The sequence below is a fragment of the Corapipo altera genome, unplaced genomic scaffold, assembly GCF_003945725.1.
Source record: "Corapipo altera isolate COAL_440 unplaced genomic scaffold, ASM394572v1 50, whole genome shotgun sequence".
Taxonomy (NCBI): domain Eukaryota; kingdom Metazoa; phylum Chordata; class Aves; order Passeriformes; family Pipridae; genus Corapipo; species Corapipo altera.
The window spans coordinates 6731108-6756967 of NW_020884889.1; the positions used below are offsets into that span (position 1 = coordinate 6731108).

The following is a 25860-nucleotide window of genomic DNA, read 5'->3' on the forward strand; positions in this document are numbered from 1 at the left end:
CTCTGCTCTGTTCACTCCAGTGCTCCTTCCCTACAAGGGACCCCACCCTCAATGCAGGGGGATCCTGCCCCACCCCTGCCCAGGGGGGCTCTGCTGGGAACATCCCTGTGGGCAGCCCTGGCAAAACTCACAGCTCCCTCCCGCCCTGGGACCACGCTGGGGTGCAAGAGCCAATCTAGCTCCAAGCTGGGGTATTTGCTAGAGGATCAAAGCCAAACGAGGAGACAAAGGGCGTGGGGTGCTGATAGAGGCTTCCCCTCCCCAGGTCCCTTCCCACTGTTCCTGGCCAGCTGTGAGCACAGGCTCCGGCAGCTGCAGACAGGGCGGAGGCAGCAGGGAAGATGTGCATAAAGCCCTGATACAGTTTTTCAGACTGGGAAGGGAGCTAGGAGGGTCTGTGAAAACAGGAGAGGTGTGTGGTCAGCACAGCAGCTGGCAGCCCTCCAGGACGGAGGAGCCAGGGGGCTCAGAGGGGATCCTGGCGGATCACCGGACCTGCCTGGCTTTGGGAGATGGCTCTCAGGGAGGCACAGAGCAGACAAGCCAACAGCCCTAAAGTTTCAGCTGGTTTTAATACTGTCAGAGACACCCCGAAGCAGGGCTGCCGCCACCATCCCACCCAGGCTCCCTTGGCCCCATGGCCACTTCACATCCCAGCAGGCAGGGGAAGCATCGCTGCCAGCCTGGTACCGCCTGCCCGTGCTCCCACCTGCTGGTGCCGGGTCTTGCTCATCTCCTACTGCTAATCCTGAGAGCATTGCAAGAGGCTCCTCTCCACCCCACAAAAAGGGAAAAAAAATCAGGTTACAAAAAGGGTCATAGCACAGCTCTCTACCTGCTGCATTTGGGTGGTTTAACTACCACCTTTCCCATTTTTTTCCATATCCTTGTGGATACAAAACCATCCCTCTACCAGATCACAGTCCCCCTGGTCACCACTCAGCTCGGGGGACAATGGACCTCTAGACACCCCAAACTGCAGTGAGTTGGGGATGGCAGCAATGCTGAGACTTGGGAGGACACCGGAGCTGGCACCCCAGGAAGGGGAATGGGGAATGCCTGCCAAAAGGCCAGCCACAGCACCCGCTGGAGCATCCAGTGGGTAGAGCCACCAGCAATGGGGACCCAGTGCCTCTTGACAGGAGCCATCTCATCACTCTCCTCGCACTATGCGGTGCTGACACCACAGGCAAGGATATCCAGGGCCTGGCAAAATGGGCTGGGTACAACAGCTGAGTTTTTTCAGAGGATTTTCAAGAGCCCCTGCTTGCAGATGTGCAGGGAGCAGGAGGGACAACGGAGGCTGCAAGCCCAGGGTGCCTGCCCTAAGCCCCTGAAAACTGCTGAGCCCCAAGAAGGTGCAGGCAAGGGACTGCCACTGGCTGCAGACTCTGCTGGAAGCAGAAGCAAGAAGGGGGAGAAAATCTGTCCCCAGCTTTAGCTGGGAGTATACAGCCAAGCCCTGATTGCAGGACAGGGTCCCTCAGTTGCAGGAGAGGATCCCCCAGCCAAGTCCCAGTTGCGGGGGGGGTCTCAGCCCTGGCAGGCACGGCAAAAGGGCAGGAGCCGTCCCCACATCCCACCTGCAAGGGCCCCGTAAAGTGCAGTGCTGCAGCCCCAGCACCAACGCGGGGCAGGGGAGCCCTCTCGGCTGCCTCCCGAGTGTGGGGACATGGAGAGGGGGTGTGAGGTTCGGAGCAGGAGCGGGCAGGGGTGGGCAGGGCGCAGGTTGGGCGGCGGGGAAGAGCAGCCCCGTCCTTCCTCCCCACGCGCCTACTCATCGCAGCCCAGCAGCTCCACACGCAGGGTGATGCGGTTGTGCCAGGCCACGGGCAGGATGCGGACGAAGCGGGCGTAGAAGGGCACGTCAAACACGTTCTTCTTATGTGAGTAGTTGTCACTGTTGCCGTGGAAGATCTAGGAGGGGACAGGTGGGTGTCAGCGCTGCCGGGACCTCCCCACTGCCACCCACCCCTCTCCACCACGGCATCCCTGAGCCCCAGGAGGTCACTGCCCACACCCACCTTGGTGCTGTTTGTCTGGCCATCCCGGTATAGGGTCCAGGATGTGCCATTGTCACTGTAGGCCACCTTGTAGGCTGCCACATACTGGATGTGCCCAAAGTCACGGGCTCCTTGCGTGATGATTCCTGTCACCTTCTTCTGGTCCCGGAGGTCGATCTGGCACAGGGACAAGACTTGTCACAACTCCTTTGTAGGGGCGGTGCTCCCACCCTACAGCACCCTTCATGTTCCAGAGGCATTCAGGATGAGCTGGCCCTCAGGGGTCAAGAATGGAGAAAATACCACTTGACCCCCACCTCAATGCCAGGCAACACATAAAACACTACTGTGAAATATTTGATCCTTCAACACTCACACCATTTCTCAAGGCAATCTAAAGTGGGCGCAAACCCACCGCCTCAGTGCCCTTGCCCACTCCCACCATCTCCACATTTTTTGCTGAAAATGTCAGTGTGGGAATGATGGCAAAAAATCTCCATTCAAAAAAAATTAAGGATTCCCGGAGGAAATGCATTTCCACTGGAAAGCAGTTCTTGCTGAGAAAATATGCCGTTCAGCACAGGCTGACATTTGGGTTCTGAGATGGTTTCTATTCTCTTTACTCTGCCATGCTGCGCTACTGCTGCTGGCGCAGGCTAGACCAGCAAAGGAGCTGAAAGTCTCCTTAATTTAGTTCTTTTTCCATGCTCATCAAAGGCAGTTCCAGCTATACAACATAAATCCTGAGTGCATATGTAAATCTATACACACATACACAAACAGGCAGTCTGTGGTGCAACAGCCCAACTCAGCGTGTCATCCTGACCCCAACAGCCAACGTCTTGATAAGCTGCTTTATTTAGGGCTGTGAAACAGCTGCTTTTAATCATTTCCCAAATAAAAAGCGGGACAAATATCTAAACTGCTTTGTCCTATTATGTCATGTGAATCATGTGAAAAGTATAAAAACAGGGTAGGAAAGGAAACCAAGAAGGAAATTTCAAAACTATTTGTTTCCATTCCAGACTGAGAAGAGAAAAGCAAACCTGATTTTTTTTTCTGCAAAACAGAAACATGGTGTTCTGGGCAGCCAGAGGGTCGTGGGACAGTCATCTCAGGCTGGGATGGCATTTCCTCAAGGGGTGATGCAGAGCTGGGGTGTTGTATGCTTGATGTACCCACGAGGTACAGAGACAGCACCACCTCGTCCCTACGGGCACTGACCCAGAGCTCCAGGACTGCTGTTAAAACCAGTGGCTGTGGTCCCATCCTGACCTGCCCCTGTGACCCCAGCTCAGGGAGTGCGCTGCCGGGCTGTGTGCCCCACAGCAAGGTGCTCTGCCCACCCCATCAGGGGTGCCCATCCTCCTTCCAGCCACCTCAGCACAGGAGGTGACCCCAGGCACAGGAGGTGGCCCCAGACACAGCTGGAGAAGCTGGGGAGGAGACACGAGGTTACAGAGGGAGGAGACCCACCTGCAGCCACTCGGACTGGCCGTTGTTTAGCGCGGTCCAGGCGTTGGTTTTGCCCGTCATGTCCAGGCGAGCGTAATGGGGGTGCCAGGTAAAGGCATCGATGCCCCAGGTCTTGTAGACGCTGGAGGCTGTGATCTGCTGGTCGGAGATCAGGCGGGATTTCATGCCCAGAGGCTCCGAGCAACCTGCCGTGTTGAAATACACTGTAACACAACAGTTTACACAGGCAGTGAAAGGGAAAGAGTCCACAGCACCGACGCGAGCAAAACCCCGCAGCCCTGCCAAGAAGCCATCCCCACATTCCCATGTTTCCATTGCCTGGAGCAGCAACAGGGCCAGGCAGGGAAATGCTCAGCAGAGGTATAGGTCTGCCTTTTCCCAGGATTTTTAGTTCCCAGCTATTCCCTGTCTCACAGTGCCTCCTGCTGCAGAGACAAGTAGATGTCCCCACAGCACAGCACAGCCCTGGAAAGCAGAAAGTTTTGGCAGGAGGCAGAGGAGGATGTTTTCATGAGTGAAGAGAGCAATGCAAAGACATTCCCAGCCAACATCATGGATGGCACCACACCCACATAGCAGCAGGATGGGACCCAAGCCCCCACAGCATCCCACTCCCACACAGACACATGAGTCCCACTCGGCTGCTGGAGATGCGCCACAGGGCAGGAATGTGGGCGGCACAGGGAAAGGGCTCACCCCTCACATTTCCCAGAGTACTTTGATCCTCTGGTGCTTTTCAAGCTCCTCGGCAGGAAAAGCAGCCCGTTCACAGCTGGAGCTGACAGGGAGGGGGCACAATAAAAAGTCCTGGCTTGGAAGGTGTTAGAGGTGTTAGCAGCACTAGAATGCAGCTCAAGCTGGCTGAGCCAGTGGGATTAACAGCTTGTGCTCCCCAAACGCACCCCAGGGTATTTCCAGGCACAAGCCTCAGGAAAAACAAGCACTGACAAATCCCTTGTACTGGGTGATCAGAACCAGGACAAGGGGTGACACCCTGCTCTGTGTCACCCCTGCCCTGCGGCCCCTGGGGAGGGGAGAGCCACCAACATTTACCGTTCATCTCACAGCCGATGAGCTCAAAGCGCAGCGTGCAGGCCCGGCGGCACATCACGGGGTAGATGCGGATGAACTGGGCCGTGATGGGGGGGTTGAACATGTTGGTCTTCATGGTGCCATAGTCCATGTTCCCCTCAAAAACCTGCAACAGTGAGCAGGGCTGAGTGGCCCAGCCCTCCCACGGCCTCCTGCATCAAATCCCTTGCACAGCAGACGGACAGACCTCAGCACTGCCAATGGCAATAGGGCTGCCTTTTCCCAGGATTTTTAGCTCCCAGCTATTCCCTGTCTCGCAGTGCCTCCTGCTGCAGAGATAAGCAGATGTCCCCACAGCACAGCACAGCCCTGGAATACAGAAAGCTTTGGCAGGAGGCAGAGGAGGATGTTTTTATGAGTAAAAGAGGGGAAAGCTGGGCTCTGCTCTCCTGCCCTGGAGCAGTGCGTGACTTTGCAGCAGCTTCAACACTCTCAACAGAGCTTTGCAATACTTTCTAATTCATCCTCACCCCCACAGAGCCACACATGCAGCAACATCCACTCCCTCCCACAATGCTCCACAAATTATGAAAAAAAAGCATAAAGGTAACTCGCTTCTTTCTTTTTAACACAACAAATAGAGTTAGGTCATGTTTTCATGCATTTTTTCCACTGCTGCAGAAACAAGAGGAATTTTTCATTTTTGTTAAACAAAGCAGGTACTCACAACCATTTCCTGGATGCTCAAAAATCCACCAGGAGACATTTGCCATAAAGAACTGAGAGTGGAGAGCACTGCAATCTATGAGTATTTCTGCTCTGAGACGCACTCTCAACTAGTGCTTAGTGTAGACACATAAGCCACCCAAGCTGTTCAGTAGCTCTGTCAGACCATGCCCAGTTCCCAGTGTGTCAGTGATAAAGATATTATCTGAATGACCTAAATATGTCAGTGCTGCTTCTTTGATTATGCTTATTATGGTCAATTAAACAGAGGCAGAGAGCACTTCTCGGCACTGGAACTGCCTGTGCCATCTCACTACTAGGATGGCTCTCAACACGGCTTTGGCCCAGGTCAAAAGCATTTTTCCACACACAGGGACACTTTGGGATGCAGCTCACAGCCACTCCGGCATGGGGTGGGGAGAGCTGGGACACCCCCTATGCAGAGCATTGCAGCCCACCTTGTCTACATCCAGCTTCTCATCCTTGAAGAAGGTGAACTCCCGCCCGTCCAGGCTGTAGGCGACTTTGTAGGCACGGACGAACTCCTGCTGCCCCACACGGCGCGCGCCCTGCGTGATGATCCCGCTCAGCCGCATCTTCCGCAGCAGGTTGGCCTGTGGAGGGGAGGAGGATGAACAGGGCACAGCCCAGAGAGGGTGCACAGCCCCTGCACCCACCAGCACCACCAAGCCTGGATGGGAGGGCAGGCTTACACTCAGCATTGGGACCGGGAGAGAGGATGCCCAGGGTGCTATGACTTCCCCCAGGCAAAAGCCCTCCATCCCTCCATCCCTGCATCCCATGGTGGGCAGACCAGGGATCACCATCCCAGGTTCCCAGTTTCTTCCAACAGACTTGCCTTCTCCAGGCACATCCCAAGATGCCCCTTGCTGCAGAAATTTAGCCCCGCATTTGCCACCAGGAGCAGGGAAATCACATGACAGCAGTGCTGCAAGATCAGCCACGACTACTGGGGCTGCTCTCTATGCTGGTGCTCCCAGTCCTGCCGCAGGTACCTGGATCCAGGGGCTCTTGTCATAGTTGCTGGAGGTCCAGGCATTGACAATGCCGTGGTTGTTGAGGCGGGCAAGCTCCGGCCCCCAGCGCTGGAGGCCGAGGAAGCCGTAGTAAACAGAGGATGCCGAGAGCTGGGCGTCAGAGATGGCTCCTCCTTCCATGCCCAGGAGAACAGCACAGCCTGGGGACAATGGGAAGATCAGGGCCAAAGAGAGACAGTAACCAGGGAGCAGAACTAGGAGTCATTTTTTTCTTGGCTGGGGACGGAGAAGGAAATGGAGGTCAGTCCTAGGATCTGGTTGTCCCCAGGGTGTCCCCTGCTCATCAGCCCTCATCCAAAACCACATCATCCATCTGTCCCCCTCACAGTACAGAGGTCTGGGGTGAAAGGGCCATCCAGGGGCCACCCCTGAGAGGAGACACCACCTTCCCAAGGATGTTCCCTCCATTAGGACCAGGCTGGCTGGCATCAAGGGCAGTCAGCACACCAGCACCCACAGCTGCCCTTTAGATCCCCTAACCCAGCTGGTGAGACCTCTCCTTGGCACACTGGTAATGACAGACAGAATAGCAGGGAACAGGGAAGGAAAGGGAATTCTGTACAGTTAGTGCCAGGGACTTACGGACATGGCATGTCTTCCCCAAGAATGGAGAAGGACACTTGCAGGTGTAGTCACCATCCAGGTCCAGGCAGGTGCCTCCATTTTTGCAAGGTTGGGAGGAGCACTCGTTCTTGTCTAGGAGACAGAGTGGGGGAGCTCAGGAGGTGATCCCAGAATCAATCCCGGAGAGGAGACCCCTCATTTGGTGCAGTGGGAAGAGGGGAGGCATCCCCTTTGCAAGGGCCATGGCAGAGTCCCTGCTGATAGGGTGGCACAGGTTGAAGCTCTAACCCAAGGAGCCGTCTACACCACATCCCCACTGAGTACAATCACAGGGGTGCACTGGGACACTCAAGGCTGGGAGCCCACACAGAGTAGGTTGAGCCTTGAGGCATCCCTTGTCTCATTACTCGAGGCACTTGTGTCCCTCCAGAGATGCAGAACAAGGCTCAGACACAGCCTGTCCCTGTGCCATGGTCCTTCCCTCCACCCTGCAAGGTGCAAAACAGCCCATGGTCCCTGACAGAAGCTGGTGCCCCACACAGTCACAGCTGCAAACACCCTCCAGTTGTTAGCCCAGAATTGTCCAGAGGGACTCCAAGCCTTACTGGAGAAGCAGCTTCCCCCTGGCCCCCTCACAGCACCATACTCACTGATCTGGCAGTGCACCCCATCGTACCCCGTGGGGCACTTGCAGATGTAGTCAGTGAAGACGTCCCCTCGGTTTGGGACCAGCTGGCACTCGCCATTGTTGTGGCAAGGATTGGGGTGGCAGGGGCCTGGGGAAGGGAAAAAACAGCTATAATACAGGCACAGGTGGAAAATAAGAGCATCCAGTGGGCTGCCACTCCCCAAAGACCTTGCATTCCCCCCAGGTGTATCCCGTCACCATATCCATGCTTGGATCTCCACTCTATGTGTCCATCCGCCATCAGCAAGGCCAGACCCCAGGGGCAGTGGTGCAGGACCACAGCAAGGGCATAATAACTTCCTGTAAGGCTCCTGGTCTTCATGGAGCATCCAGGAGAGGGTCAGCTCCTCACCTTTCTCCGTCTCATTGCAGTCAATCCCAACGTAGCCCTCAGGGCAGATGCAGAAGAAGGGGGCCTCATTAATCCCAGTCAGGCAGGTGCCCCCATTCTGACAGTGGTTCACATCGCAGAAGTCACCTGGGAGTAAAGCCATGTGTCACTGCAAACCATCCCTGAGGCAGGCATCCACCAGAACCCCATGGATGCACACAAAGGCATCCCAACCCAAAAGCAGGAACTAGTCTGCTGCGGATTCCACGAGGAGGGGAGCACCTGGTAGGGACCAACTGCTGGACCCTGCACAGGGCTGCTGCCATTCAAGAGTGATGGTTAAGACCAGGAGCATAAGAGAGCAGCAAGGACCTGCTCTGCTCTGGCACATTAAAAAAGGGGTTTAACAGAGCCTGCACATCAAAGGGAGGACAGGGGAAACCCAGGGCTTTGGTGCATCAAATGTCTCTGATATTTGGCTGGGAAGCAGGGATGGCCAGGCTGGGGTGCACTTGGGCACGAGCAGGACAGGATCATTCAAGGGAAAAGGGGCTGGTGCCACTGCTGGATTTTGCTCATTAAAGTTTGTACTCGTAAGAACACAAACAAAAAAAATTGTAGGGGGAGCCTGCATGCCTCGGTTCCCAGATGCTGGAGACATGCAGGGAGGGAGTACAGAGTCCATCCCTGCAGAACATCTGCCAGACTTTCATCAGTCTCCAAGCAGCTCCCACAAGGCAGCCCCAGCTCACAGACAGGTTCCCCCAGGGAACTGGTAGAGCTGCACCATCTTCTCTGCCTGTTCATCCACTTCCAGCATCTCCCATGGTATAGGATTTACGTGGTAAGGTGGTGGTGGTGGTGGTGGCAAGGGGCTGGAAGCGTGGCTCCTCCAAGAAGACACCAGGAGGTGCTCCCATGTTGGAGACAGCCAGTCCCAGACAATGCCAAAACAGACCCTCTGCTGCCCAAAGCCATGCCCATCACCAACAGTCGGGTTGCTTCTGTGATAATAAACCCAAGACAAAGTAAAAAGCACTGCACAGCAGCTGTGGGTAAGGAGTGAGAAAAATGTGAAACAGCCTTGCAGACACCCCCTTATTCACTTGCAGAGAATAAGGAGGGGAAGGATGTGCTCCAAGTGCTGGAGCAGGAATTCCACTGCAGCCCATAGAAAAGATCTGTCTCCCCACAGCCTGCAGAGGACCACAGGGGAGGAGATATCCACACTGCAGCCCACAGAGGATGCCAGGCTGGAACAGTCTCTTCCTTATGGACTGTATCTCATGGAAAGGACCCACAAAAGAGCAGCTCATGAAGAACTGCAGCCCATGGGAAGGACCCACGCTGGATCTTTGCCTTCTTTTTCCCACCCTATCCTGTCGAGGAGGGGAGTGAGTGAAGTCAGCCCACCGCACCCATCAACCTTCTGCTCACCACTGCAGGGCTGAATCAGATTGCAAGAGCTGGGCTTAAATTCCTCCCACCCTTAATTAATTCTGCCCTAAAAGCTGCAAGACGGCAACATTCTCCATAAACCTACATCAGATTTCCACAGAACTGGCTGAAAGCCTCAGTAACTCCTCACCAAGCGCTAGGACAGCACATCCCTTGATGGCAGGCTCTTCTCCGCCACACTGCAGGAGTCTGAGCAAGGGCTGAACCCAGGTGGAGACCCAGGAATAACCCTTCACTACCTGCATGACCTGGAGAAGGTGGAAGTTAACAAGCTGTGGGCTCGCTGCCCAGACCCACACCAAACAGCACAGTTCTCATTAGCCTAAGCTACTACTCAGTGAGCTCCTACTCATTAGTCCTATAATAGCAGGACTCCTTCGAGTTAATCCTACTCTTCCTGACACTCCACATCTGTAGGGTACACACTGGTGGCAGACAGGCCAACATCAGATGAAGGTTTCCAAAAAGATGCTGTAGCTCCCTTAGCCCAGCCTCAGGAGGCAGAAAAACTTGGGCAGCGGTTCAAGTTGCTGCCTGCACTGCCCAGCCTGTTCTGCATGACCTCATGCTCCATCAATGCACTGCCATGAGCTACACCATGGGAAGAGAGGGCTCCTGCTGATACTGGGGATGCCTTTGCCCCACGCCCCTCCACAGGTCTCAGGCACATCCAGCCTCCTCATCCCAAGGATCTCTCCCGGCAGCCAGCCAAGACCTTGCAGACAGAACGACCTCTGTTCAGCAGCGGCTGCCTCCCCAGGCATGGAGCACCAAGGAACGTGTCCTCCCCAGCATCCTCACTGCCTCCAGCGCAGGAGTGTCTGGGGTGGGACACCGCAGTAAAGCAGCAAGGGCTCCTCCCAAGGTCAGGACAGGAGGGGTCCCAGTTTTATACTTCAGTTATTCCAAGTAACTGGACTCCCTTTTATTCCCTCCCAGGAATAATCCCTTACGTGGTGGGTCTCGGTAGCCAGCCCCCTTCCTAGCAGTGAGGCACACAGGTCACATTTTCCACTGTAGCAAGCAGTTTTGGATGCTCCTGGTTTCGGAGCAGTTCAGCATCTCCGTCCTCCACACTCATTTTTCTCCAATCGGGGACAGAGCTGTCACAGACTGAACACTCAGGAACCAAGGCAACAAAGATCAGCCACTGCTTTTGAAAATGTTTGCTTATATGAACCCACAGCCTGGCTGGAAGGCAAAAATAACATCCTCCAAATACTGAGACAGCTCATCCCAGCAGGGCTGGGGGAGGTCAGGTCTCGAGAGGGCAAAAAGGGCACCTCAGCCCAGGGAGAGTGAACACAAACAGGGCCTTCCTCACCTCTTCCTGCTGCCCTTTGTCCCTTGGCCTGGAGCCTCCACTTGGGCTTTGCTCCCCTTTTCTCTGGTCTCGTCCATCCCTTTTTGGAGCCAATCGTCCCAGACATGACCCACAGGGTGATGATGGTGCTGCTACTCCCCGGGGTTCCCCTGGCCAGACCAGCCGGGCGCGCAGTACCAGGCGGTCCCAGGGAGGTTGTTTACATTGTGAGCACGGTTATCTCAGCCTGAGAGCACGGGATAACCCGGCTGAGCTACTCACGGCTCGGGAGCGAGGACGGGGCCATGGACACGAGTTCCTCTGTTCCTGCAGCGGCAGCCCTGGGGCTGCGCACCCTCTCACTCGCACCCCTGCACCCCACATCCTCTCGCTCTGCATCCGGATCCCCAGCACCGCAGCTCCTCAGCATCCCGGCTTCCCCTGCACACCAGACAACCCCTGCACCCTGGATGCCCTGCACTCCGGATCCCTCGCACTCCAGATCCCCACCATCCCGGGATCCTCAGTACTCTGGATCCCCTGCTCCTCACGCTCCCCTGCACCGCGGATTCCCTGCATACCGGACAACACTGCACTCAAGATACCGGATCCCCAGCACCTCAGGCTCCTCGCCGCCCTGGCTCCCCCGTACCACGGGACCCCCGGCACCTCTGATCTCCGGCACTCCAGCACCCCACGCTCCCTGGCAGCGAGGTTTTCCTGCACCCGGGCTCCTCGGCATCCCGGGCTCCCCGGCACTCACCGGACACGAGCAGCAGCAGCGAGAGCCCCAGCGCCAGGGCCAACAGCAGTCGCAACAACCTCGCCATCCTCATGTTGTGTCCCGAGCCGCGCCGAGCCGAGCCCTGCGATCCCCACCGAGCCGCTCCGCTCCGCTCGCCGCGGGGCTCGGGGCGGGCAGTGACTCAGCCCGGCCCGGCGGCCCCACGTGCTCCGCGCCCGCCCCCGGGGCGGGACCGGGACGGGCCCCGCCGAGCCTGGCGCAGCCCCACCGAGGGTCCGCGACCCGGGGGAGCCCCCTCGGGGTGCAGGCAGCACTGGGGGTGCAGGCAGCGCTGGGGGTGCAGGCAGCGCTGGGGGTGCAGGCAGCAAAGGGAGCACCGCAGCCAGCCCGGAGTGTAGGGTTCAGGCAGGCAGCAGGAGGGAGAGAGGCAGGGTTGTGGACTGGCCTCAGAGCCAAAGGTGCCTCATTAGCAGCCTGGAAGTAAGAGCCGCCACGGGCAAATTGATGATGCTCCAGTGCGGGGGGGTCCGCTAGTTCGCCCCACGCCAGACCTTGACTCTCGGCTGGCCGGTGGGGATTTCCTGAACCTGGCAGTGCCCATGGCTCCCACCCCTGGCTGGGATGAGATGTACTTGGGGGCTGACAACACTTGGCAGGCGGAAGAGCCGTTTTGCAGCACAAACCCCACTTTCCTTTCCCTGGATGGGATGAAAGCTGGCGAGGGCTTCCCTTCTGCTGGACAGGGAACACTAGTGCCCTGTGCCACCCTTGTCATCCAGCATGCCAGTGGCATGGGGTTTTCCCAAGTTCCTCCTAGCTGGCATCGAGGAAAATAGCTTTCATCCAGGTTGGGCGTACACGGGAAAGGGACTGGGAGGGACATAACAGTTCTCTGCCCAAAGCACCACACCACAGCTACACTGGTTCAGCCACAAACTAGCTCCTCTTTGAGCTGTGCCCAGCCACCAAGGGCTGGAAAAGCCCAGCCATGCTCTTGAGAGGAACTGGTGCCATGTGGGGAGCTCTGCCCTGGAAGGCAGAAACATATTTAACCCTGAAAGACTAAAGCATATTCAGGCTAAATCCATATTCAGCAGCAAATTCTTTGGAAAAGACCACTGCACAGCACAGGAATGCTGGATCATTTGACCTTGTAATGGAAAACCTTCCTCCTCCTAAATATGAAGCTGATTTTTATCTCTTCTTGCAAAACCTTCCATTTCAGCATTAACTAACCCACCTCAGACACTTGGGCTGCTCATATTTATGTGTTGACTCTGCCCAAGTGTTGCTACATTACTGCTTTTGGCAATGCAGCCACAGCAGCAGCCACAGGCCGGGCAGCTCAGCCAGGCCGTGCACTTTGACCAGTCTTCCCAGTTCGCTCCAGTGCCCAGCTAATGCTTTTCTCAGATGCAGTCAACCAGTGCCCATGAGAGCACCCAAACTGGGAGTGACACCCCAGGGACAGACCTGCCGGCAGGTCCTGGTGCACTGGTGATTTGTCAGAGTGCCAGGACATGAGGAACACATGGAACTGGACACGTATTCCCACCTACATCCATCACCCTTGCTGGTGGTGTTTCCTTTAATTAATAAAAACCCAAAGGAAACTCCAGGTAGAGTTTAAACTCCAGTGCAGGGAGAAACAGCAGCTGGAACGGAAGGAGAAGACAAGACACAGTACTTGCTTTCGAATAACCCTTCAACCTCAGGGTAATTACTGCTGTGGTGTTCCGACGAAAACAAGGTCAGGAGGAGGAGAGTGCAGGGCAAGATTCCCAGGGCTGTGCATAAGCAACTAGGACAAGGGTGTTTGTTCGGCCTTTTGAGGGGCTACTGCCTGGATTAGTCTCAGAGAGAATGCAAGACCCAGAGGGAGCCGCAGAAAAAGCATCAGCCTCTCTAAAAACAGAAAGCAAAATGTTTTCCTTCTGTCCCCAGAGGCACAAATGCCGATGTCCTGAGGAACACGCATGGGAAAGGATATTAAAAAGCAAGTCATGGAGGCCAGGCGGAGCAGTGCTCTCTCCATAGGGATGGTGCTTCCTGCAGGCATCAGTGAATGGAGACCTGCAATGGAGAGGGGCATCCCAATGAGAAACCAGGGTTGGGAAGAGTCTGTGCAGTCCCAGCTGGCAGTGGGAAGCTCTGGTTATGGGAAGCAGAGAAGAGAAGAGAAAGAAACAACCTCTCAAGGACAGAGAAGCAAGAAGGAATGGAGACAGCTCCCACAGGCGAACACCACGCCTGAGCTCATACAGCTGCCAAGTTTTCGCAAGGGATGGCTCTACTTGAAAGAGTTGGGTAGGTCAAAGGTCAGGCATAATTTCACTCCCTTCTGCAGGGACTACTTAGGCCTTGTTATAGCAGGATTTACCACTGGGTTTGGTTTCTTCTGCATGGAGATCTGCCAGGCTGTGCTGTGCTACAGCCCTTTCCAAGCTGTGCTGATAGCAGATAGCCTGGTTCCCGTAGCTGGGGTGATAAAGAAGAAAATAGGTGATGGGCCCACTTGTTTCTCTGATGCAATCCTCTTTAATTTCCAGCTTATACAAAGGTGTTTTCCTGTGAACAAGGGAGGTGAACAATACACAGCCCCCCCCCTTGCTCAAGCTTAAAGCCCCCATCTGCCATAAAACTGGCCAGGGTGCGTCCCATGGCCAATGAGTGTGCAGTGATGGCTCAGGTATCAGCACAGATCTGTGTTCCTTCCCTCCACTCCCTCTCAGACGCTCACCTCTGAACCACAGGATCTCTCACTCCACATCATCAGGTAGCAAAGATGCCCTCCCCACCCCCAGCAAAGTCCTGCTCAACCCTTGCACGGATCTTTTTCTCCTAGCAGCTCCTATTGTTTGAACTATCTGTTCTATAAAGGAGTTCACTGGCTTAGGTTTATCTCATAATAAAGTCAGCCGTTACACCCCAGAGGGATTCCCCACCCAAAACGCTCCCACAACTCTCCTTGCAACACGGTTTTCCTTCCTCACTCCAGCTTCAAGTGCCCAAAAAAAACCCCTGCCAGAGGTAGCCAGCCTCATTCCTCACAGGCTCTGTCCTAGAGCCCAGAGTTGTGGCTCAGGTCACAGCACAGGTCCTGGGAAGGTTTCCTGATCCGTGGGATCAAGCCTCCCATTCTGCCACACGTCAGCCACTCCAAGCAGGAAGGAGAAACGATCGCAGCACCATAGCAGTAGATTAAGCCCCAGTCTGCTCCTAATCCCCGTAACAGGATAACCATGGGCTTGTGCCAGCATCTCTAACCTCCTGCAGCCCCAGCCAGCGTCATTGCCTGCCAGCCTGCCAGCACATAGTTTCAATAGCTGCAGAAGACATTCACTGGCCCAGACAATCCTTGTATGCAGCTGGACTTCTCTGTTTATAGAGTTTTCTAGAGTAAAAAATAGCTTTCCACACTCTCTGCCCTTTCCACCAAAAGGGTGACAGTTTCTTTAAAAAGAGGCTGTGCATTTAGGGATGCAAATGTTTAGGAATCAGAAATTTCAGGGAAAAAACCTAGATACTGAATATCTTTAGGGGTAGCTGGGTACAGCTACTGAGTGCTCTTCAGGGTATCTAAAACTTTCTGATTTAAAAGGAAGAAGGTAAAGGGCAGCACCGTCCCCTAGTTTTGCTCTGCTGCCCACTGCTGATCCTGTTGGAGCTCAGATGAGATCCCAGCCAGTTTAACTTCAAGTCCTTTGCTCTAACCTAAATAAACAAGATTATACCCAGCTTAGAGCTGGTGTGTCTGTGTAAGGTACTTAATATAAGCACCTTTATATAACCCCCTTCTCTGAATCCTTTGCAGTCTTTAAGGATTTATCCATGCTTATCTCCAAGAGAAAAGGTGTTGCCTTTATCTTCATTTGACAGATGGGAAACCAAGGGCTAGAGAGGCTGGAGGGAAGGACATGTCTCTATTTTGTCCACCCAAAAGCTAGGCACGTGGGCCTGGCCTCTTTTACACACTTTCTCATCAGTAACAGCACCATTTCCAAAGGTCATTGGTACATGCTACAGCAGGAATTACCCTGGGAAATACCTGTCTCCTCACTGATGATGGATCAGCACTGACCTCTGGTCAGGACTAAACCCCTGTGTGGTGGTTCCCTGTGGTGCCTGTCTCAGAGCACTGCCCGGGACAGACAGAGCAGAGGCCACATCCCAGACTTGCCTTGCCGCTCTCTAGCCTGTTGCTTGGAAGCACCCATCCAATAACGGAGTTGGCACTCCATGGTACACCATGATGCACAATCGAAACCACTTATGGATTAGCAGCTGGGAGCAGCATGACCCTGCCTGAGCACCAAGCAGATGCCACAGGCAGATAAGCCATGGATCTTTTGTTCTTTTTCAGGAAGCTCTTGGCAAGCTACTGCCTTGACAAAGCACTAACTTGTGTCCTTGATAACTTTATCATCCAGGTTCCTCTGATAACCCAGGTTTCTGTGTCAGGTTTCTGATCCTTGCCCTGTTATCAGGATCTCAAGACCACTCCTTACTCAAGCCAACAATTTGGTACATGTGCTTCTGGCATAGGCTTGATGGAAGGTCCTCCAAGACCTGCAAGGATCAAGGCAAGTTTGCAGCCTGATCAAACACAGGGCCTGATGGTGCTAATGCTATATGAATATGTAACAACACGAATGAACTCTAATGAGCTGGGCCACAGGGTTTGTTTGCAAGGAGCCCAGAACCTGTCTTACCGGCTGGTGAAGAAGAGGCAGTTTGCTCATTACCTCACGCTCCCCTCCCGGCTCCCCTCCCGCCCATCCATGCCGGGGAGAGGCTCTGCCCAGGTGGAGGCCTTATTAATTTGTAAAGTTGTCTTTTGATCTCTATCTTGGAGCATAATGAGAAGGTTTGAACTCTGCCCGTCCCACCCTCTCCGTGCCTCCCACTTGCTCTTATCCCCCAGAGCCTGGCAGGCAAGGGGGAAACTGCCACAGCTCTGGGATTCATTTCTTCCTGGAGAGAGGAATATTTGGGGCCTTTTAAGACATACTTCAGTAGACACATCTACGGCAATGTAGCAGGACAGCACCAATCCCTGCACACCCTCCTCTCTGTCACGCAGACACCTGATCCTGGGGGGAAATAAGGGGAGATCAAACCTCAAAGGCAGCTCCTTACTCCCTTGGTTCCCTCAGCCCAAAGCAGCAATCAGAGGCCACCTGGAGCCAGTTGTGTCCCTGTGTGGAGCACCATCGATGCAGGATGTTGGCTCCTATAGGACCTCTGCTCTGGAAGGAAGTTCCTGGTGCCCTGTGCCTTCCCCTGGAGCTGCTACAGGAGCTTCTGTGCTGGCAAAGAGCCACACATCCCCCCATCTAATGACCCATCAGTCTTCCCCTTACGATGTAATCTCTCTCCCACCCTGGATCAATCCTGCACTCCTGGCACACCGGTTGCAGCTCCTTCTCCACCGCTTCCTGCCCCTGGGCTGCAGCCTCCAGAGCCACAGCAGAAACCGCAGCAAGAGCTCGTTTGGCACTGCAGTCTGTGTCCAGGAGAGCCAGCTCAGCCACTCAGTTACTCCTCTCCCATGACTCCTCCTTTCCTCAAAAGGAAATGAAAACAAGCTCCAAGCCAGACATGTGTCCTCAACGAAACCCATCTGTCAGAGCCATCGCCACGGTCCAACCGGGCTCTTGCCTGGACAGGGCGTCCAGACCCGCCATGGAGAAGCGCACGTAGCCAGTCCCAGGGGCAGCACGCACCCAAGGGGACATGAGGCCAGAGCAGTGGACACCACGGGACTGCCAGGGCAGCTGTGTTGTCCCCAAGAGATCTGCCTGGGGCTGTGCTACCTCCCTTCTCAGCAGTGACAACAGCTCCCAGGCAAGGAGCCAGCTGATAGCTCTGCACATCCACAGATGTCTCCATACCGTTTCCATACACACCAGGCAGAGTGGTGACGACCTCCTTAGCAGGAACAAGAGCGTCCTGAGGGGCAGGGGTATCCACCCATCCCCTAGGTGCTTCACAAATTTCCTCTGAAGGAGGTTACCTAGATCTTAGTTTTGTATTAGACCCTTGTAAAGTCCCAAGTGATTCTCTCTCCCTGCCAAGAAGCTTATACTAAAGTGTTTTTAATACATCCATTGTGTTAGTCATACCCCATTTGTCCTCTGCAATCACCCCTCCTTCTCAGTGGGATCTCCCATCACACCAATTACTTTGTCCAGCCTCTGACAGAGCCTTTATTAGAGCATGAACCCATCTGCCTTCTGTCATCCACCCCCCTCCAGGCATTTTCACATTTCACTGTTCCCTCTCATGTCCTTTTCCTGCCCCACAGCCCAGTTGATACTAGATGCAAATCCCACCTATTCTGCATTCTCCCAGTGTCCTTTGAGAGTTAAGCAGCTCTAGCTCCAGTACTGAGTCCCTACATGCCCCCACCTGGCAATGGGCTGCTGCCCTGACAGCCCCAGCAGTAAAAACAGTGGCTCTTGCTGCAGACATCCAGAGTAGACACAGAGAGTGAAAACAAGTGAATTTCACAGCCCCCCTCAGCTCTTCAACAGAGCTTCACATCCTCCTGGGGCATTCCCTTTGGTCCATGTTCTGGGCCAGGTTTGTTTGTGCCTCCTGGAGATGTGCCCCAGGGACCTATGGATGCAGCCCCAGCACCTCCTTTGGTGTGTGTGGTAGGACCAGGGCAATTATTAGGGTCTTGTGTGGTAACCCATGTCCAGTTTAGGATGCTCCCTTCAGTCCTTGCTACCCCACCTCGAAGTGGAAAACAGGAGGGAGGTCACCTACATCAAGACCTGATGTGGCTCATTTCTGTGAGCGAGGCGACTGCACGGACACGGTGCTGCATGCACTGCGCACCTGAAAGAACACCAGAACCTCTCTGTGGCCCAGAGAGAGGTGCAATCCCTTTAGCTGTGAAATGGGGCTCCTTTGCAGTCTTCCTCCTCCCTTGTATGCCTGCACCTTCCCAGTTTTGGTAGGCTGTCTTCTCCAAGACCTGGGAAGGTAAGCACACTTGCCTCACCTGCTGCAGGCGGGCAGAGAGAGCAGCTCTGCCAGCTGTGAGGACAGTGACCCCACAACCGCAGCCCCACGGTGGCAGGGCTGTGTTTTGCAGAGCACGTGCAGCCCCACGCAGGAGGCACGTTCGCTCCTCCTGCCTGTGGTGAGCTGGCAGGCTTTCCAGGGAGCCGCGATCTGCTCACAGAGCTGCTTGTTCAAGAGCGTGCCGTGTTTTTGCCTGGTCTTGCAGCTGCCTGTCAGCTGCTGTACAAACACAGCCCTGTCTCCCGTGTCTGTCCTGTCTCCCCTCAGCCCTGCTCTTTGTGGGGCTCAGGATTAGCCACACCTCAGCTGGGTAAACAGGAGCTGATCCTGCCCCAGCAGCCGAGGGCTTTGCAGCCTCAGCCACCGTGAGCAAGAAGTGCTCCTTTATTTTTCTCCCAAGCAAATCTCTCTTTCATCATTCAGCAGATCTGAAGCCCTTAATTTGACACAGTAGCTGATGTGATCCTCTGCTTTGGTTTCATCTTCTATTTTCTTTCTTTATCCTCTGCTTTTGTTCCACTCAGCTTCCTTATTTTCTGATCTGTTCCGCATTTTCTCACTCTTTTTCCCCACTCCTGTCTCTGTCCCCTTTTTCCTTTTTCACCCACCAGAGAAAAGCCACCCTTTCTGTATGTCACATTTTTGGGTGCTAAATAATGCACTAATGAACTATTAGAGTCTGAAAAAGCCTTGGAGGTTGTTAGTAACTATAACCAGAACCTTGGTCTTCAACTCAGCTCAGAGGCAGCGTTTCCCGCAAATTTTTACCAGGCTTTGAAGGGGTGCTGAGCAGGGAGGGAGGAGGATGCCCATTCCCTGCCGCACAGCACCCTCTAGCCTCCGCCAGGGCGGTAGCTCTTCCCTGAGCTGGAAGCAGGAACGACCTCCACCATCATCACTCAGCCACGCATCCTGCATCCCACCACGCTCCCTACATGGCCAGCCCTGTTGTAACTCCGCCAAAATCCTCCTGCAGCACCATATCTAAGGATAGATTTCATGGGAACTCCAGGGATCAGGATCATAACTCTGGTCTGTTCTGAGCAGACGCATGATAACTCAGACGTCATTTCCCAAAGGTTGAGACATCAGCTTTGCCAGGTGGAGCCTGCAGTGAGCTCAGGTGGTGTCAGCCCGGAGACGGGATCATTACACAGCGTCAGCAGCACTGGTTACTTCCTCTAGCCCATGCAATACTTTAACTTGGTGGTGGTACAGGCAGGGTTTTCCAAGGGGAAGTGTTGCTCCTGCAAAGCCAGCTGAGGTCACTGAGTGGTGTGGAATCAGTGACTGCAGTAGCTCTGCAGTTGCTGTGTTTTGTTGGGAGGCTGATCCACAGCCTGCCAGGTCCCTGTGCGTGGAAAAGGGTGGTCACCCCCAGCACACCTCTGGATGTGGCAGCAGGCTTTCCCCATTTGGCTGTGACTGCCAATGCATCTCCAGGAAAGCATCAAGCACATGGAGATGCTCTAGATTAGCCTTTCATGCCAGCCATTGTTCCTTGCTGCCTCCTGCCCACTCATCCACCCCCAAAACATTCTCCCGTGATTCCCACCAGCCTTACCCACAATCCACCTCCCTGCACCAGCATCAAGCCTGTTTCCTCTCATCCCCATTTTCCTTTTACACCTCCAGGAAATAGAACTCTGGCTCTCTGCTCCCTAACACCATCACTCATTCTCCCAAAACACAACTGCAATCATTTCCTTTGTACTCACCCTCCTCCAAACACAGTTGTCTGTTCCCTCCCTCCCAGACCTATCCAGATTACCACTATTTTGGCACAAGGCAGTAGCTTCCACCTCCGCTCATTTTATTTCCATAAATATTGCTCTCTAGGAAGAGGTCCTTCCCCATTCCTCAGGCAATACTAAAATTTGGATTTTTGCAAGGGGTTGATAATCCTATTGTTCACTTCACTGAGCATTTCAGTTTGCAGGATTGCAACCCTTCATTCTCCTCAGGCACCACCACTTCCATGGAAAATTTTCCAGAGAAAGTATTTCACAAGCAGCCACTGAAAAATAAATAACTATGGTTTTAGCAGTCTCCCTCACCAGCTTTCTGAGGCAGGATAATCATAGTCTTTCCAAACTCCAACCTCAGGAACACAATATAATGGCAAATGTCAGACAGACCACTTGGGATTAAACAGAAGACCAATGGCTTCCTTTATTCAGCATGACATCTTGGAAACACTCCAGGAGAAACTCATACATCCTTCTGGCTCTACTACATCAATTTGTTCAAGTCCATCCTGCTTTCCATCAGAGATGCCTCCTCTCCCTGCTCTCCAGGCTGCCAGACACCTGCTGCTCTGATGCCACCTCCCCTGCACAGAACCCCTCTGCTTGTGCCAGTGGCTTTAGGAACAGGTGCCACACCAAAGCACCACTTGGCTCCTGCAGCTGTGTCTCGATTCATCAAAATGTGTGATAAAGGGGCAGAAATGGGTGAGAGCAAAGAAGAGGTGGCATAAGAAGTGGCTGCGGGGACAGGTCTGCTCAGCCTGGCAGCTTTTGGTGAAGAAGGTAGGAATTTCACCTAACCAGACCCCCTGGAAAATTCAGGGGTGTTGTGGCACAGATTCATCTGAGGGAGATACAGATGGATTCTTCTCCTAGAGCACCGAGACTGCTTGTGAAGCCAGGCAGGATTCAAGTGCCATGGAGCACCCAGAAGCAGGACCAGCAGCACTGCTGTTGCTGGGGAGTGATTTTCAAAACCTCTTCCTCCATCCAGCGTCTGTGGCTGGATGTGGGGTAAAAGCTGTGAGCTGGCTGTTAGGAATTTGTGGACAGAGCAGCAAAGCACAGCCTGGTAAAGTGCTCAGCTAAGTGGCGTTTCTCTTTCGGCCTAAAGAATTTGGGAATGCAATAGCCCATCTGCTCTGAGATGATTAGTGAAGCTCCCTGTGTTAGCAGTCGGAGCCCTCTTGGGTTTGGTAGAAAAACAAAAAAGGAGTCAAAAAGTCTCTAGCAATGGCTTTCAGCCATTAGAGACCATAGCCTGTGGTCTACAGGGGACAAAAAGGTGGACAGCAGTACCCAGCAGGGCTGACTGAGGTCAGTCACTTCAGTTCTATAATTAGGAAATAAATAGCATGCTAAATAAACCCAGAGTAGAAGCTTTTGAGGAGCGTGACAGAGCTGGAAGTTGGAAAGGAGCAGCTGAATGAGAATGTGATGGAAAAATACTGAGCAGGTGGGCCACGTGCCACCTCCCCGACTGGTTTGTATGATGCAGCCGTTCTCCCATCCCGGGCACTTGCCTCCATGCGTTGCCAGCTCCTCAGGACAGAGGCTGGGCTATTTAGAGCTCTGCAAAGTGCCCATTACGCTTTTAGACACCATTTTCAGAAAACACGTAAGAGTGCAAAGAGCACTGTGCCTCCAGATCCAACAGGCTCCGGAACAGCACGGCTCTGCAGCCCACGAGCCAAAGCCTCGCTGGCACTGCAGGGAAGGCAGAGCGGGAGAAGAGGAAAAAAGCATTGCCTTTATTTCCATCTGCAAAGCTTTTTTTGTGCTCACATGTCACTGACAGGCACTTTGCTTATTTTCAGCTGGCAATCAAGCCCTGCCTAAGAGATGTTTTCCTTTTTTCTCTCTGCTACACCACTGGCAGAGATGAACACCCTGATGTTTCCTCCAGCAAAAAGGTTCCCTCGGGGGTGCAAAGTCCGCGGGAGTCCTTCAGCACACGGCGCGTTTGCTGAGCAGGAGAAAAGCTGGGCCAGGGGAAACGAAGCAGAAAAAGAGTTTGAGTTCCTTGTGGCAGCAACAGCCAAAAAGAGAGAGGGATGTGAAGAACAAAAGGTGACTGTCACCACGGTGTTGCACGGGGGTGTCTTCAGGCTGGCTCAGCAGCACGTGGAGTTCTCTCTGGCTGGTACCTTTCCAATTGCTGAATTTAAAAAGGTGGAATTATCATCAGTCTTTTTTTGGCCTCTGTACAGAGGTAATTGCCTGCCCAAAGCACAAGGCAAAGCTGCATTTTTCCCCGTGCCTGCAGTTCCCTGCACACACATTTGACCCCTTTGATAGTAACCACACTACTCAGAGAAGGATCCTCCTGTCTCTAGAGCATTAGGGTGTTCATGGACACCCCCATCCCACTTCCCTGCACTAACATCAGGCAGAAACATCTGCTGGGCTGGTGCTGCCAAATCCTTCCCTACAAGACTGGGAATGAAGCTCGGCCCTTCCCAGCACCCTTCCTTTTGGGATGGTTCAGGCTCCTGCTCAGATGGCATTTCCTGAGCATGAGCTGTTTGCTGTGAGTGGCACAGCCTCTCTGCTGGCTCGGGGCGGGAGAGCTCCACCTATGGTAACACTGCTGTTCCCAGCGCCAGCCCTATGGAGTGGGCCGGCTGGAGCAACTCCCTGCACCCTCTGAGCGAGGGCAGCTCCCTTCACAAGCCCTTTGTATTCCCAAAATGCTCTTGTTCCCTCCCAGACACCCCTGCTCCCACACCACAAGGTACAGCTGGAACCCCCCAAGGTCACTCAGAGTGAAATGCCAATGACTCGCACTGATTCTTCTTCCCCTTCCTGGAGACACAGCACCTTTTCCATCACTTCCCTTCTTACTGCAATAAACAAAACTCAGGATTTTGGCTACTGCTGCTGCAGCCACCTGTGAATTTGTGCTGCCACCTCGCCAGTGTTAAGTCCCCTCCAGTTCTTGGCTCTCATTCCTCACTGATGCATCTGAGCAACCCTGGTGTAAAAGACCGTCCTATGTTTCATTTCTCCTCAGCAAGAAGTGGGCAGCTGAGAGTTTGGTTTGCTCTGCTTTGTGGCAGGGTCCATAACAAAGCTGTCTTCTAACAGCTGAGCTTCTCTCAGGTCAGAGAAATCTCCAACAGCCTCAAGGATTTAAAATAAAAGCCTTACCCAGAGGCTCAGCTCCGGTCTGTGGCATGTTTTCCTGCCTGGATCTGTTTTTTCCTGCCTGGATCAGATGGTGAAGGAGCTAAGGTACACCCGGAGTCAATTGGACTGCAATTTTGTGTAATCAAACTCAAACACATTCCTGAAATACTTAGTTAAGCCTGATACCGGATGTTTATCTGCTGAGCCTATCTGGTAGCTCGATCACAAGCATAACTCAGCTGCCTTGAGACACACCAAACCTCAGCCCAGCTGAGTTGCTGACAAATTTAGTAACCATAAACCCTGGGCAATCCCACAAGGTTAATTAAACGATAAGGAATACTGCTGTTTGACTGAGTGGTGCAGGATCACACCTGGAGTAATCGAGGAGGAGAGGATGCCGCTGTTTGTTCTGCCACCGTCATTTCAGCAGTTCCCTCTCTCCCCTTCCTCAGAGCTCTCTCCTTCCCTGTGACTCAGGCTACAGCAGTTACTCATCTCTCCACATGCACAGCGCCCTGGAAAATGTGACTTGCTCCTTGAGAGCTTTCTCTACGTAGGAAGCTCCAACTCCCAGTAAACAGAGGAACCAAAATGTCTGAAACGAGAGGAAGGATTTTTCCACCCAGTTATATAAAGCAACCATGAGCACAGCTCGGAACAGTTGATGTTACCAGCAACGTAATGCATGGCTCTTTTGGGATAACACAAGAAAAGTAGTTTTATAAACATCACACTGTGGACAGTTTGTTATCTTATAATTTGTTTCCCTCAAGTGCCTCCCTGACATGGTGGGGTCCATCCACCTTCAAATGGATTTTGCTGTCCCTGTCACACCCCCCACTTGTGAGGAGGACGCTGGGCATTCCTATGCCTCTGAGGGACCAGGGAAAGCCCTTCCCTGCTGCTGGCACAGCCCAAGGGTGATCCTGGTGTTTGCCACACACAGGTGGCCTGTGGGCCCATGGCAACCAAACCCAGCGTGGTGAAGGCCCTGAGACCATTTTTTAGGCCCTAAAGTATTGTTCGTAAATGACTTTTAGTTGCAACACGTTATTACAAGACCAGCATCCAGCATCAGCTCATAAGTAGCCTAGAGGGGGCTTTGGCCCTCAGGACCACGGAGCTCCGAATCGCTGAGAGGTGAACGTGTCCCTCATCTGGAGCCGCTCCCCTTACAGCCTCCCCTGCACCACGGGCGTTGGCTCCGGCGGCAGGGAGCGGCGAGGCTGAGGATGAAGCTGTGGCTCTCTCAGGCTCTGTCATGGCGCCGGCGCTCCCGGCCCCCCTCCGGCACTGGGAGCCCCGCCCCCCGCGCCCTCTGCCGCCAATCACCGCTCTCCGCCTGACTGACAGGCCCCCAAGCCAATGGAACTGCGGCATCCCACCCCGCCGCGCCTTCTCCAGCCAATGGCGCTCGCGCGTCTCCGCTGGCGCGCGCGCTCCCGCCCTCAGCTCCCTTCTGACCAATCGCCGCGCGGTCCTAGGCGGAAGCGATACTACGGAGGCCAATGGGAGGGCGAGGGCGGCTGCTAAAGGGCGGCTGGCGGCGGGCCCGCGGCAGACGGGCGGGAGCGGCGGCGGGAGGAGTGGAGGGTGCTGTGAGCCCGGCAGGGCCTACAGGTGAGGCGGGGAGCACCTTCCCGCGGGGCTCGGGAGGTGGCCGGGTCTCCCTCCCGTTCTCCCGGCGGTGCGTGGCCGCAGGGGGCTGCCCCGCGGCCGGGTCTCGCCCTGCCCAGGCACCGTGCGTTGTCCTCGCGTGTCTATTGCCCGGGGCGGAGGTGGGTGTCCCTCGGCGTCCGGTTCTCCCCGGGAGTGGAAGCTCTGGGACTGGCGGTACGGTGACAGCCGCCCCCTGCCCTCCCTGGGGTTGTGAAGCTGGGCCGGGAGCTGCACATCCCTGTGCTCGCAGGGAGGGAAGGCCGGGGTGGGATGCTGTCGGGAGCTCAGTGCAGAGCAGAGGGTGGCCCTTGTGTGGGTTAGAACCAGGGCAGCTGTGCCTCCGGCTGTCACGTCACACTGTTCTCCCAAACGGCTTCTTCTCTGGTGCTCCGAGGTCCTGGCCCCGCTGGGAGCATCTCGCATCAGCTTCAGACTCCCTTTTGTTAGATACTGTGTACCTGCTTGTCAGCCTGTGTGATGGGATTGCTCCTTTCTGCACCTTCACGTGTAATTTGTGACTTCCTCCAGCTCACGGCGGGTAGGTGCATCTGTTACAGCTGATGAAATCCCTCACCTGACACTAACTTCTTTGGAGAGGTTTGTCAGCAGTAGCTTTATTCACGCAGTTATGGCTGGAGGGATTGCATTCTGCGTTTTCATGCAGGTCTCCTCAGAGAATTCATAACAGCTTCCTCTTATTGTTGATATACAATTGTCACTGACCTGGCAAGCACTAAAGATTCCTGTCTGCCTCTTGCAGATTGCTGCTTGGCTTCCACAGCACTGGTGCCTCATTCTGTGGCAAATGTTAGTGGCTTGTTAGTCAGCTAACTGGTACAGTATATTCATCTTACAGGCCTTATTTATCACACTCAGCTGCATTTGTAATATTGCTCAGGTTG

At 54.4% G+C, this 25860-nt stretch overlaps 2 protein-coding genes across 4 annotated transcripts in view; one reads left to right on the forward strand and one right to left on the reverse strand.

Moving 5' to 3' along the window:
• Positions 1–553: 553 nt before the first annotated feature.
• Positions 554–11570, reverse strand: MFGE8 (milk fat globule-EGF factor 8 protein). 2 transcript variants are annotated; one of them, XM_027644557.1, is made up of 10 exons: positions 11403–11570; positions 7900–8025; positions 7510–7635; positions 6878–6991; positions 6254–6435; positions 5696–5851; positions 4533–4677; positions 3480–3682; positions 2025–2180; positions 554–1917 (listed from the first exon to the last, which is right to left on the reverse strand). In XM_027644557.1, exons 1-10 carry the CDS (start codon positions 11473–11475, stop codon positions 1774–1776), a joined length of 1425 nt encoding a protein of 474 aa, XP_027500358.1. In that variant the 5' UTR covers positions 11476–11570; the 3' UTR covers positions 554–1773. The 2 variants fall into 2 exon arrangements, with proteins under 2 accessions (XP_027500358.1, XP_027500359.1); XM_027644558.1 differs by having other exon boundaries at positions 3480–3664; positions 11403–11569.
• A 13289-nt stretch (positions 11571–24859) lies between these two features.
• The window catches only part of ABHD2 (abhydrolase domain containing 2), a 38612-nt gene continuing 37611 nt past the window's right edge, over positions 24860–25860 (forward strand). The window contains exon 1 of one of the 2 annotated variants that reach the window (XM_027644423.1): positions 24860–24919. The gene's annotated coding sequence lies outside the window, so the exon portion shown is untranslated. Of the gene's footprint in view, positions 24920–25291; positions 25497–25860 lie in introns of those variants that run through there. The other variant, XM_027644424.1, reaches the window with a different exon arrangement.